The following is a 15,191-nucleotide window of genomic DNA, read 5'->3' as shown; positions in this document are numbered from 1 at the left end:
ATGTGCAGAATGATGTGGGGGGACAGGGGAATGGGAGTCAGAGAGGCTTGGTGAGGTGTGTCCTGAAATAGAGCAGGTGAGAAATGGTGAACTAGGACAATGGTAGTGTGACGGAGTAGGTCAAATAATGAGTTATCAGCTAGAATCACTAGCACTTGACTATTACTTGGATTTGGGGTGAGTATATAGGACAGAAAAGAACTTAGAAGGACTCCTAGATTTGTGGCTTGGGAATCTAAAATAGGAAAGAAAAAAGAGGTAGGGGTTTATGAAGGAGAAAACAATGGATTTAGTTTTAGACATATTGGATTTGATGTAATTACACGATGTCCAAAACTCAATTAGGCATAGGGGTCAGGAGATGTCTTTGCTAGCGCTGTGTACTAGACTTTCATAGTTGGGAGTTGTAATCATGGGTGTGGGTGTAAGTAGGTAGAGTGACAAAGGTCAGGGCTGGGGAGGAGAGATGGGAGTTAGATATAGCAGGACCACAATCTGGTTCAGGCTTCCCTCAGTAGATAGTTCACTTTCATTGCCCCACTTCAATGATACTAGACTACTCTCTCCTTGAACGTGCCCAGTCCTCCCCCTAACTATTCCTCTCTTTCTGTTGAACTTTCTTCCTTTTCTCTCTGTCTCCTTATTGCTGCTTTTAGACATTCCGCCCATCTTTACAGGTCCAGATCAATGCCATGTTCTCCACAGAGCTTTCCTCCATTCTCCGCCATTTTGCTTTTCCCCTCATGGAGGTTTCGTCCTCTATTGTAGAACATAATGGTCTGCTCAGGATTATTTGTGTACATGGCCAATAGTGACCTCCTTGAAGATGAAGAGTGTGTCTTTCTATATCCCAGTAGCCCCCCCACCTAGGAGAACACTAGGTGCTTTTAGGGTTGTGAGTGAATGTTTCATTAAGTTGAGGAGGATAGTGACTATAAAGTGACCTACTGCAAAATTCTGCTTAATGTTGACCTAGTTCTAGCTTTATACCTTTCACCCTTCCCCCAACTCATAAAAAAAGTAAAGGAGACTAAGAACATGGTTACAGCCCAGACTTAATCTGTCTGGAACTTGGAATATCTGCAATTTGAAGAATTCACAAGAGGCTACGTAAAGAAATATACTTTGTCATTTTCAAGGTTAGCTGATTTTAAGGTGTTTTTTGATGTGTGGTAAAATCAAAAATTCTGTACGAGTGCAGGTTTTTCCTTTTTGTAGGCATACAGGAAAATTTATATTTCTTTACTGGTGAAATTATGTCTCAAAGCTGCAAGCATAACATTGGGAATACACAATGTGCGCTCATCTAACCGAAGGACACAAAACATGTAACTGCAGAGCACTTTTACTGAGGCAATTTATGACATATGTAATTTTTCCTTATATAGGATGTGAACTGGAAAATGGAAAACTTTTCTTTAATAATAAAATAAGATTGCACACTTAGATAACTGTGTGCTAAGTTACAAAAATTGCATTTTTTTCCCATCTAAGAGATCTTTATACTATTAAGGATATAGTTGAACCCAGAAAAATGGAACAAATAAAACAATTAAAAATGAAAGGTGGATCTGTGAAAACAGTACCAAAACAGTCCCAGTAAACTTGAGGAACCTCTGATTTAGGCCTAATGCTGGAGAGTTTAGTATCATTAGTACACCCTTTTTTGTTGTTTTTTGTTTTTTGCCGCACCCGCGGCATGTGGGATCTTGTTTCCCGACCAGGGATCGAACCCGTGCCCCCTGCAGTGGAAGCACAGATTCTTAACCACTGGACCGCCAGGGAAGTCCCAATATGCCTTTTAAGGTTAATCGTTGATGAAGCTACCCACACGACTTAAGGGACTTTATGTTTCCAAATGTCAGCCCTACTGCCACCATTATGCCTGCTTTCCTTTGTTTCTTAAGTGTCTTTCCTTGTTCAAAATTTCTTCTTTAGGGCTTCCCTGGTGGCACAGTGGTTAAGAGTCCGCCTGCCGATGCAGGGGACACGGGCTCGTGCCCCGGTCTGGGAAGATCCCACATGCTGCGGAGCGCCTGGGCCCGTGAGCCATGGCCGCTGAGCCTGCGCGTCCAGAGCCTGTGCTGCGCAACGGGAGAGGCCACAACAGTGAGAGGCCCATGTACCGCAAAAAATAATAATAAAAAAAATTTTTTCTTCTTTAAAAAGTAGGTAACACTTGAGGCAGGAGTTGGAGGGAGGCAGGGGGAGACGAGAAAAGACACATTTAAGCCCTTTCTTTATCTGAGTTCTTAATTTTCCATGAGCACGTCCTACTCAGTTTACTCAGAGTCAGAGTCAGGAGGCTGCCTAGGGGAATGGAAGTCACTGAGAAGTAAAGGACTGATGGAAGGGTAGCTGATGGTACAGGAGGGAGGAGAGACAAAAAAAAACCCCCCAAAAAACCCTACAAATTTTGTCTGATGCATCTCATCTGATTTGAGTAACTCCATGAGGAATTGTTAGTATCATTTTATTAATGAGAAAACTGCGGCTGAGAAAAACTGACTCACATTCTTATCCATTTTCTTTTACTTTGTGCTATCCTTGATAAGATTAATTTCACATTTTGTGTAAAAACAGCATATAAAATTATATATCTGTATATTGACTATAATGATATAAAAAAGATCAAGTGAAAACATGAAAAAAATATGACTAAATGCTAATAAATTGTGGCTTTTGAGAGATGGGGTAAAGGATGCCTTTTTTCTTATTCCCAGTTTTCTGTGTTTTCCATAATACATGACTGCTTTTCTATCATCAGCAGCAACAACAGCAACAAATAAAAGGCATATATTGCTTTAAAAGGAAAGCTGCCTTTGTCTCTTGGGTTACCAACATTCCTCTAGGAAGGTAGAAGGCTTTTAAGAAATTTATGTAAACAAAGACTGTTTGGCATTTCAAAGGCTTTTTAAGCCAAACAAAATCCATAATGAAAATTTTCCCATAAACTTTTGGAGTTTCTACTTGGACTATGTTGCACAGTTTCCCACCAGTTATACTATAAAAAACAAACAAAAAATACGTTAGTGTGACAACTGAAAATGAAACTGATAGCCTGATCTATAAAATATTCTGCATACCCCGTATCCTGTGGAAATAATATATTTGAATTGAATGTGTTTATCCATAGTGTAGTCCTTTACCAAGATATTTCTGTGTCTCCAAAATACTGAAAGATCCAATCAATTCCTTTGAAATATGCAGTCAATGATAAAGATATTTTATCTACACAATGCTGAACACCTGAACTGACTGAACAGCGAGAGATCTTTTGGGAATGTGTAGATAGATCTGAAACGGAAAAATGTGATCATTTAAACCATGTCTTCATTATCATTACAGCCAACTGTAAAGCAAAAGATTTCGTCAATCAGATAATTCTTTTGTCTACACAATTCCAAGCCATTATTCTGAGTAATTTGTTTCATTGAATTTACCAAATATTTAGTTGGTTTCCTAAAACATAATTGAATCTGAATAATAGGAAGAAAAAAGATTCTGGTCTGAATTTTCTGCATAGGGGATATAAGTTAAAAGCAAACAAATGAACGAGCAAAAACCCCACACTTGTCCCTTACATATAAGTACTCTTTTATTTCTTCTTAAAACGTAGTTCTTTTAGGCTATGCACATTTGACTTTCATTACTTGGTTAGAAAGACCTGGTGCAGACAGAATATTTATTAAAATGTAAATTAAAATTGCCTGAAAGAAAAAACATGCAGAGAAAATATTAGAATAATAGTCCTTGGGTTATAGGAGGTGGTGTTAGAACCTTTGGAAGATTTAAGAGAAGAACCGTTTCAGAAGAGGAAGAGCCAGATCAAAGGGTCACTGATTTTGGACAAAACTGACTCGCCTTCATGGCTCTCACTCCATTCACTGGAGGCACGACCGTTCTTCCAGACTTGGAACCCTGAAGCCACATTGAATTGTTCCCTCTTCACCCTTTGTATCTGGTATGTCCACATCTCACCCTCTCTTTCTTTGAAAGCTCTCTCCGGTTCACACCTTACTTTACATTCTCCTGATAGAGAGTCGTACTACTTCCTGCCTGAATTACTACCAACAACTTCCAAAGTGGTCCCTCTGCCACAAGTCTCTCAGCCTCCAATCCCGCCTGGTCCACAGCTGTCCGATTTATTGTCCCCAAACATCACTTTCCTCATTGCTGCCACCTGCTCACCACTCACTTTCTTCATTGTCCCTGCACTAAGTTCAAACTCCTTGCTCTGCCTGAGAGTGGGGATCCTCCACAGCCCTTTCCCTCACTCTCCTTCTCTCTCTCTCTCTCACACACACACACACACACATCAATCCAATCTTACTTTTTGCTGTTCCCCAAAGACTTCATTTTAGTCAACCAAATCACTACATACTATAAAAATCCCCTTCCTGACCCCTTCTCCAAATCCATACCATTCTCATCCCAGCCATGTCCTTTCTGTGTAAAGTGCTGTCCCTCTTGACTTTTACTTTCCAAATTATCCTCATCCTTCCAGAGCCTTCTCAAATGCCACCTCTTCCATGAAGGCTTCTCTGATCCCTCTAGACCCATAATTTCCTTTCCTTTCTCTGAACTCTCCTCCTATCTATAATCAAGACTGAATTACACAACATATTACTGCAATACACTTCTTTTGATTTATATGGCATCCCTTGTTTCTCAAGGAGGGTGTTATTGACATCTGTAACAGGGCACTTCATTGTGCAGGGCTGTCTAGCACATTGCAGGTCATTTGGCATCTCATCTCAGCTCCTGATGCTAAGTGACAGGGATGTTATTGTGACAACCCCAAATGCTCTGAATACAATTCCAAATGCCCTAATTATTAAAAAGATCCTTGGAGAAGTTGCTATATCATATACACACCTGTTCAACAAATGATCTTTGTTTAAATGGTGAATGCATATTTTAAAGAATAAATATTTCCCTTACAGTTGCCAACATATTAAAAAAACTCAGAATGAGACTAATTAAACATTCAGATGAACCAACACTCTATTTTAGGTGTCTTTCGTAAGGTATTTCATTAAACCTTCACACCAACCCTGGTTGTTATTTATCCTTATCCTTAAAGATGAGGAAACTGAGGCTCAGAGAGTTCTGCTTACCCATGGTCATACATCCAAGCTTGAGTAGAGCGCTGGCATTTTAAAGCCCAGGGTATTTGGAGTCAGATCTTTGGCTTTTTCTCTTACCACTCAGCCTCTATAAGGGCAGCCTATTTGTAACAGCTTTGAAATAAGAGTGTGAACATGTAACACAATTAGCAATATAAAGCACATTATTAATGCTGATAGGTGCTAATGACTATAATTGAAAGGGAAGATATTAGACCAGACAAACAATTTTTTAGAATTTAAAACAAGGATCTAAATTAGAGTCTAATGAATGAATCTACTCCCTGACCTTCTTTGCTACAGACATTACCCCATGTTTAGTCTCTAACTGAGATGTACGTATTCTTTACTCTCTTATTGTATTCTTTACTCTCTTAATGTTTGCCTTGGCAGATGGCCAACAGATCTCTCTAAGTTTCCCTTAATCAAGTTTTGGGTAATAGATGCCCAATACAAGGCCCAGTAAATATGCCTTGTATTAGGTAGAACTGCTAGACCCAAAGCAACAGAAATCTAAGAGCTGGCAATAGTTGCTCAACTCTTCCCTAGTTGCTCAAGTCTTTTCTATCACCTGGGCATCTTTAATACTAAATGTTATATAAACCAAGTATCATGGTATCATTTAAAATGTCCTATATATTTCTTTCTAGTGACAGTTCATTATTCATTTCATGCATGTCTAAAACACCTACATTTATTAGTAACTTATTTCACTATGTGCCCAATGTCCAATTACAATTCTTCATATTTCAGCTGATCTAGAGTTTAGGAAGTGATAGTGTGGATGATTCATGTGCTTACTTTAAAAAGTACACTCATGGGTTTCCCTGGTGGCGCAGTGGTTAAGAATCTGCCTGCCAATGCAGGGGACATGGGTTTGTGCCCTGGTCCGGGAGGATCCCACATGCCGCGGAGTGGCTGGGCCCGTGAGCCATGGCCGCCAAGCCTGTGCATCTGGAGCCTGTGCTGTGCAATGGGAGAGGCCACAACAGTGAGAGGCCAGTGTACCGCAAAAAAAAAAAAAAAAAAAAAAAGTACACTCAGTTTCTATCTGTGCACATAGGAAGAACTATATTCCTGCAGGATTTTAAAAAACAGAAAGAAAATTCAACCCATTTGAAAGAGCCAGTATTGTTGATTTCAGGTTTTTCTTTTCAGCTCTGAGGATGTTTACCATCTATTTTTTTTCTGTTTAACAAAGAAGGAAAAGGACCTGAAAGCCAAGTTCATAGATAACTTAGAACAATTGTGTAACTATAGGTAAGTGTGCATATGATATAAAAGTATTTCATTTCTGTACTGTCTTATAAACCATATCTACTGAAACAAATTGAAACCATTTGTTTAACTCATATAAAACCATTATTCAACTGTAACCATCTGAGCATTCAGGTGATCTGAAACATAAAAGGATTTTTAGTTATGCTTAGCAAGAAAAACAGACATTTAAAAAAAATTCAATAATTGTTTGTAACAAATTGAGCTTGGTGTTAGCCTTTTATTAGAACATTTCCTGAGCAAAGTGCATTTTGAACTGCTACATGCTGGGACACTTTGTAGGGAGGTGGAAAAGAAGGTAATAGAATCTTTCTCCACTAAGACTAAAAAAAAGAAAAAAGTCCAGTAACCCCTCTCAGTTTCATTATTGTTTTGACTCATCTTTTCTCAAACTATCTTGTGAAATATTTGTCAGACAATAGAATTCTTAAAAATATCCAGCTGCTCCCTATAGAAGCCAGAAATGGTCTAAATATTTTGATAACATTTCTCAGAGAGGCGCACTTTAAAGGTGAAATTCTAGGGTTTTTGTTATATTTCCTTATATCCTAATAGCACGTGAACTGCTATCTGCTGATGTGCTATCAACATTTTCCCATCTATTTTTAGATCTTCAGTTGTTTTAGAGGTGGATTTAATATGTAAAGCAGAAGCTTACACTGTGAAACATTTGCATGATTGTATTTCAGTTTTACCATTAGCTAAGTAGGGCAAAGTTGATCCCATCTCACAGGGAACTCTCTCCCACATTTTCTCTGTGGACTTGGAGGTTCAGATTTGCTTACCTGCTTCCTTGAAGATACTGTGCTGTTGAAATACCTACTAGAGGTCTTTGAATTCAAATTCTTGTTCTGATGGGTTGAGTCATTTTTCCATGTCTTAGAGTTTTCTTTAGGATCTGAAGGAATGGGATTTAAGAAGAGGATCCTAGCTATGAATCCATAGAGGACAGTGGCCAGGATCATTGGAACAACATAAAAGACACCAAAGTCCATTAGGTAAATAGGTGAGTAGTAATTCCTGGAGATCTTGTAGCCACAGGACACCACAATAGCATCTTTATAGGTGCTAATATTGAGATCCAGCAAGAAGAACCACAGCATACAGTAAATGGATGTGAAAGCCCAGACAAAGATGATGATCTTTTTGGCTCTGGAAAATGTGCAGAGAAACTGGGCTTTGATGGGGTGACAGATTGCTATGTACCTCTCAATGGTAAATGCTGTGATTGAACAAGAGGATGCATTAATGCCCAAGTACTGGAGGTAAGTAATGCAGAGGCATCCAACGTAGCCATAAACCCAGGAACCATAGATACTGTCCGTTATGTTGGGGAGGCCTGCGGCCACCAGGACCATGAGATCAGCGACTGCTAGACTCACCAGGTAGCAGTTTGTGGGCGTCCTCATGTGCTTGGTTCTCATGACCACCAGGACTACCATGATGTTGCCCACGATGCCCAGACCACAAATAATAAGCACAAGTAAGATGGTGACCACTTGGTATTCTAGGGCCACCACGGCTCGAGGCTGAAGCTGTGTTTGGTTCAGTTCACTTACTGTCTCGTTTTCCATCTCTAGTGGCTTGAGGTTTCTCTGAAACACTTCTCAACACATCTTCTTTCCAGTGCCCTGCCTTTATCACAGTGGTTCTCTCCCCCTGTGAAGAGTTACAGTTCATATTCATTCACAGCATCACCAATTCTGATCAAGTCACAGTCACTTACAGGTAATTCTCCTCTCCTTTCACTTCCCATTTTTCGGCAGTAATAGGGCTCATATGTAGCCCCCAAAACCCCTTTTACTGCAACTCTAGTGTAGGATGGAATAACTGTTTTGACTACCTTACCATTAGAGGGACCAGTTTTTTTCTTAATGGAGAAAAATGCTCAAGAAAAGAGACAGAGAAAATGCTCCTTGTTTTGAAAGAGTGCTCAATGGAAAAAAAAAAAAAAAGAAACAATATCTACTACCTGAAAAATAAATACAAAGACATCTCTCAGATGCCTGGGAAAAGTACAATGGAGAAGCAAAAGATATGAGGGGGGAAAAAGCCAAGAGGCTCAATGATCAAGCTTGACAGAAAATTAGCATCTGCCTCCTCTGCTCTCAAAGGGTGAGATCCCTTTGCTACAAAATAGCCAGCCTTTAAAGCTACCTCTCCCCATGCCCTCTGCCCTGCAGACCCAACAGAGAACAATTTCTTCTCTTACCTTTTCCTCTGTAGTGTTGCCTGCTTTTCCAGGTAGATGAAGCAGTATTAAGCGCGAGTTTCCAACGCTGCAGAAAACCTCATCTACTTTGTTTGACAGGGAGACTACTTAGCAGTGCTCTGTCTTCAGAACTGCGGTTCTTCTAAACCCTTGCAGCCTTTCCAGCTGATGACAGACCATACAGCCGCAGCAGAAGCAGCAGCAGAAGCAGCAGCAGAGAGCCTGTCAAATCGTAGATCGTCCCCTAATGAGAACACGCTCGCTCTCTCTGTCTCCCCCCGCCCCCCTCCCACACACGCGCAAACACACACACAATCTCAAATGCCAGTCAGTCCTCACTGATTCATAATCTTCTCCCCTCGAAGGATTTACTTTTAAATGTGCTAGTGATACAGTTCTAATCTGGAAGGCTGAAATCACCAGCAAGGGGTCCAGAGGCAGCTGGTCTTATAGTTGTTTATAGTTTAAGTTCTACAGAAACTCCAGTACCTGAGGCAGCCCTGAAATATATTTACACTCCCTGGTTGATAGGACTTGGGGATGGCAAATCCTTCTCAGTCCAGACACAGCCCTTGAAGCTTGAGATATGTGTCTGAGCTGAAATCAACTTCTTTCCCTACTATGGAAACCCTTAGACTCCAGTGAACCAGTGAAATTGACTCCCTCCTCTCATATTATATGAATGGAAAATGAGTTGAAATGGATTCTAAACCATTTCAGCTGCAATCTTCTGAGGCTTATAAAGATTTTTTAAAAACCTGTTTGAGCTAAGAACATCCATTTAAACCTACATATGATCTATGAACGTTGTTTTTCAACTCTGGCTCTGCGTCACTTACTAGGATCTCTCTAACTGTTCTGGACGCCTCTCCCCTCTTCACCCACCCTCTGGACTGCCAACCAACATGTACCACCCAGCAATGTTTTGTGTCAATTTATTTCTAGATGGAAATCTAAACCAGGGCCACTCTGATAACCTCCTCTGAAACAAAACTTTATAAACAATCTTTTTTAAGGAAAGTGTACTTCGGCTTGATTTTTATTTCTCTGAAGTAGCCCATGGGCAAATCTTTATACTTTTTAATGGGATCTCAGAAAATAGGTCTTTCTTCTCCAGGCACCAACTTTATACACGAAATATTAATGTTTGTCCACTTTTATATCAGACTGACTACGAATAACAGCCCTTAACTTAATGCCCTATATAGTGAACAGGTTGATTCTCTACTCTAAGAAGTTTAGATGTTCTTTTTTCTAGAAGATGTCAATGGAAGAATAGATTCGGTGTAGACAGGACCATGAAGGAATCAGAGTCACGTTCAAGGCTAGGTAACAATGGGATGAAGGCGAAGCTTGGATCATATTGAGTGAATTCCACCCTCTGAACCATTGAGGGCTCCTTGAGTATCTACTTCTCCTTCTGAATCTACCAGCATTACAAATTAATGACCCAGGACTCAGATTCAGGCTTCAGAAATGTATTGTTTGGCCTGCACAATGTAGGCTCAAAGGTAGACTATCGTCTGTCTACCTTTCAATACTGAGAGATTGTATAGTAAATCTGGATTTCTGCCTCTCAGAAACATGGAAAGATCTGGCAACCAAGAGTCCTATTCCTGCTAGAAATAATCATCTGAAGCTGAGTAGTGGTTGTGAGTAGCAGACTGTGGGGGGACAGGATGCGTCCCCTCCTCTTTTCCTCCCTCTTTTCTGTCACACAGGCCAGCTTCACTCAGTAATCCTGCACACCTGGCCTCTGTAGCCTTTCGAGTCTTGACTCTTGTATCACATGCAGTTCCTGAGAGAGACAGTAGAGGGTACCAGCCAAATACAAACTCTTTTACCCTGAATAGGATTTCTGCCCACCTTCTAGTTTGTTCCCTCAACTGGTTTAGCAGATTCGGTGCCAGCTTTACTTCTCTCCCTGCCCTAGAGGACAGAGGTTACTCTGAACACCTTGTTTCTGGTCGAGTCCTCTGCATTTTGGAATGAAAAGTGCTTTCTAAGGTGAAAGCATGGCCTCCCTGCCCCATCCCAACCCCACCACCTCCAATCTGAAAGGCCTCTTCACAAGTCACACTTCATAAAGCACATCTTCCCCTCTCATTGTCCCCAGGATTTTAGTCAGCTTTCAGGCCTTCTGAAGAGACCTTATTTTAAGTCTTGGGTAGTAAACATGAGGGGAGAGAACATCTACAATGCTACCTGCCCCAGCAATTCCACCTCCCTCCAAATCTTAGCACATTCTTCAGCATTTCTATGTAAGGACATCATTCTGAGTCTTCAGTTGGTGTCCCTATTCATTCTTTTAGCACTTAATTGTTAAACTCTTACTATGTACCAGGCATCTAGTATATAACATTTTGTTTTCACCTTCAAATAGGTCATGGTGTATTGGGAGAAGCGGACTTATGAACAGTTACAAATATGCATAGATACGTTGAGAGGGCTTAGGTTGTGAAGGGGAAAGCATTTGTGGGTGGTATGCACAGCAGACTGAGGGGCCAGTGAGGGCTTCTGAGGCAAGGTCACATCTGAGAACAGTCTTGAAGAAAAGTAGAGCTTCTTTTTGAAGGGTGGGATGAGTGAAGATATTCTGACTGGAGGAGATAGAATATATAAGGCCCAGCTGTGTAAAATGGCAAGGATTTTGGGGGGTGGGGGGGTAATTTTCTGATTCTGCTTTGGCCGTGAGGAGTATGAGCTGGTGACGAGACAACCGCTGATGACCACCAGGCAGCTTGCAGAGTAAGGAGCGCTCCTTTCTGCTCTGACTCAGACCACCCTTGGTTCCGCCTTCCCTCCCCTTTAGCTAGTTCCTTCCTCTCTGGAGAGTACAACCTTCTGCTTTCACCATCCCAGCCTTGCCTGTCCCTTATGGTCCTGTCTGTTTTCAAGCTAATTTATGCTCTGTGCAAAATTATATTTTCAAAGTAACTGTGATTTCATAAGGTAGGTTTTTTATTTGTAAATCTCAATCAGACAATATCTAATAAATGCTCCCTAAGTGTAAAGAACTGCACAGAAATGGACCTAGAGTCTGTCATACAGAGTGAAGTAGGTCAGAAAGAGAAAAACAAATACCATATGCTAACACATATATATGGAATCTAAGGGAAAAAAATGTCATGAAGAACCTAGGGGTAAGACGGGAATAAAGACACAGACCTACTAGAGAATGGACTTGAGGATATGGGGAGGGGGAAGGGTAAGCTGTGACAAAGCAAGAGAGTGGCATGGACATATATACACTACCAAACGTAAAATAGATAGCTAGTGGGAAGCAGCCGCATAGCACAGGGAGATCAGCTCCGTGCTTTGTGACCACCTAGAGGGGTGGGATAGGGAGGGTGGGAGGGAGGGAGACGCAAGAGGGAAGAGATATGGGAACATATGTATATGTATAACTGATTCACTTTGTTATAAAGCAGAAACTAACACACCATTGTAAAGCAATTACACTCCAATAAAGACGTTAAAAAAAAAAAGAAATAGTGTACAACTAGATTACACTTTACATTTTGGGATGAGATTTTTTTCTCACAATAATATCTTAAATTCTAACCAACTGTGACTTTTATATCTTTTGAGTAATTCTGACTAGAGAGAAATGCATCCTTTGAAAATAGTTCAGTGGTGTCTGTTTTGAAAAAAGGTTGCTAAGTCATGGTTACAGCATGTAGATGGTGCACAAACTTCTCATTGCCCACTTTCAGTTTTGCTCCGTTTCCTCTGACCTTTAGCCAGGCCTTCTCAGTCGTGTGCCACTTGGCTAGCATCAATAAGAATGAGCATCACACTTACGGGCTCCTTTGTAAGAACGCCCTTGGACTCCAAGCTGGGAGTTTTTTTTTTTTTTTGGCCTGGCCTCAGACTTGACCCTAAAGCTTGAGGAAAGATTTAGCACTTCTGCTTCCCACTCTTGGTGTTCCCACCCAGACAGCTTGCTCTTGGTATCTGGCTTTCCCTTTCTTGGCTACCCCAGGGAATCATCTGCTTGGCCAAGTCCCTGTCTCTGAGACACAGTGGCTGACATGATTTTACACAAGAGGAATTCTACAAGAATTCTACATAAGAGGAATTCAGGAAAGCCCTACCCTGGTCTTTGAAGGTGATCTTAGCTGTCTAGGTAGTAGCTGGCTATCAGCTGGTTGTCATGAACCCTTTAGTAAAAAGATGATTATTTATGCTATCAGCATTTCTCAAATGTTAGCGTGCATCTGGATCTCCAGGAGAGCTTGTTAAAACCTGATAAAACGGTCCCCAAATTGCTGTTTCAGTAGCCCTAGGGTGGGACCTGAGTATGTGCATTTCTCATAAACTCCAGGTGATGCTGACGCTGCTTGTCTGTGGACCACACTTCGAATAACCTTGTACTATATGATCTAGCTCAGCGGTTCTGGTGTGGGAGGTGGGAGCAATGATGAATCAGAATAACCTAGAGAACATTTTAAAAATTTACATATCAGCTTAGCCCTCCTAAGTATTTTGGGCTTTGGTGTATGTCCTCAGATTGGACTAGGGCCTGAGAAAGAGAGTGGGGCTCTGGACAAAAGCAACTGACTTGTTCTCCTCTGTATCTATCAGTTTTTTTCATCTCTGCTATCATACATGGAGCTTGGCTTGGCAGGTGGGGGATTGCTGCAAAAGAGAATATCTATGCTCACTGTGGTCAAGTGGCACTGGGGTCAGAGATACTGTAGAGCATCCAGCTAGGTCAGTGGTTTGCAGGACCCAGACCATGCTGAGGAGAGGGCAAAATTTAAGGGGGTGCCAAAAACCTCAGTAATTAATACCATCAATATTTTAATGCAATATTTTAAAAATTAAAGTTTATGCAAAAAAGTCTATGATGAATACAATATCAACTTTTTAAATAAAGACAGCATCAATATAATGAATTTTCCCTTTCCATCCCTTGTTGAATTTCAGAATCGTCTGGGGAGTTTAAAAAAATATAAATAGTTAGGTCCCTTTCCCAGATATTCTTATTTAATTAGTCAGGAAGTGAAGCCTAACCTTTGGTATGTACGGTGATGATTAAGAACCACTGAGCTACACTAACAAATGTCGGTCTCTGGAGGTGAGGGAGTGGTGGTATGTGGGCGTCCAGGCTGCGGGAGGGCCAGGGAGGTGAGTAAACTAGGTGCGGGTAACCCACCCAGATTTGGAAAGGTGACAACAGAAAATGTTGGCAACAGAACACTAGCACAGACTCTGGTTCCTGAGAAAAATTATATAACTATACAGGTTTCTAGATTTAGAAGAGCAGAGTGAGGTACAGCCTATCGAGTTGAGATTCTGACACAGAAACCACAGAAGACTGGGTCACTGGAACTGGGATAGAAGGTTTGGGTTCTGGAAGTAGTAAACAAAGTCAACTCAGGATTTGATGCTAAGTCACCTAGATACTGAACTAAGTATCCTTCAGAATTTCCCTGTTCAGGTGTAAGCTTGATCACAGAGCTTTGAGTAAAAGAAAGCATTTGGCAAATATTATAGAAAAGATGTCAAAATTCATTTTCGCTGAAATTTAAATGTTAGCTAGAGAAAACTGTTGGCTGTTGATCAACAAAGAAAAATACTTTATGAAATGGGATTATGAAGTTGTGTTTGTGCTTATTGAAAAGGTACAGAACCTGAAAGGTAAATAAGTTGTACAGTAATGTTGTATATTTTGGACACAAAGTGCCCTTCCTATTTCTCAACGATGTATACTCTTATTTTTCCATTCCCTAGTGTCCACATTTCTGGAGAAAATAAGATCTTAGATTTAAAAATGAAGTACAGTAGAAGTCAACCTAAAAATACTTTAAAATGAAAAAGTAGAAACACATAGACATAGCTTCTTACCCTCTGCAGTATGTAGCATTTGTTATCTGGTTGGGTGAAGCATGTTCAGGAAGTGTTAACACCAGTTACACAAGTTTCCCCAAAGTGTCATGACCTACAAAAAAGATTGAATAAGAATTTTAATCGAAACTTCTGAGCTCATAAATCAACTATACTTCAATTTAAAAAAAATAAATAAATAAAAAGAAAAAACTTCTGAGCTTCTTATTATTTTGATTTATTGCATGTTTTATGGAACACTAAAGTTATTTTAAAAAATTCATATAATATTAAAAAGTTACTGTAATTTAGTTATTATAAAATTCCATTTTGTAAGCTGAACATGGCTGACTCTGGCTGCTAGGAATTTCAAGTCCGAATTTGTATCCTTACATAAATGGTTGTGTAAGACTTTATCAATAAAATGCTTTTTTTGCTTACTAAGTCTATCAACTTTGTATTTGACCTTCAGTTCCTCCTCTGCTCTTATTTATTTATTTGTTTGTTTGTTTGTTTGTTTGCGGTACGTGGGCCTCTCACTGTTGTGGCCTCTCCCCCTGCGGAGCACAGGCTCCGGACGCACAGGCTCAGCGGCCATGGCTCACGGGTCCAGCCGCTCCACGGCATGTGGGATCTTCCCGGACCAGGGCACGAACCCGTGTCCCCTGCATCGGCAGGCAGACTCTCAACCACTGCGCCACCAGGGAAGCCCAATCTGCTCTTATTTATTATGTCAGAGA

At 40.6% G+C, this 15,191-nt stretch overlaps 1 protein-coding gene across 1 annotated transcript in view; it reads right to left on the bottom strand.

The window, feature by feature from the left end:
- The window catches only part of TRHR (thyrotropin releasing hormone receptor), a 36,474-nt gene extending 28,478 nt beyond the window's left edge, over nucleotides 1-7,996 (bottom strand). The window contains exon 1 of the mRNA XM_079722586.1: nucleotides 7,193-7,996. Within this exon, the coding sequence (XP_079578712.1) occupies nucleotides 7,193-7,981 (789 nt within the window). The 5' untranslated portion in view covers nucleotides 7,982-7,996. The remainder of the gene's footprint in view (nucleotides 1-7,192) is intronic.
- Nucleotides 7,997-15,191: the final 7,195 nt, after the last annotated feature.

This window comes from Hyperoodon ampullatus, assembly GCF_949752795.1.
Source record: "Hyperoodon ampullatus genome assembly, chromosome: 17".
NCBI classification, from domain to species: Eukaryota; Metazoa; Chordata; class Mammalia; order Artiodactyla; family Ziphiidae; genus Hyperoodon; species Hyperoodon ampullatus.
The sequence above is the reverse complement of the archived record's forward strand: the minus strand, read 5'-3'. Positions and strand labels throughout refer to the sequence as shown.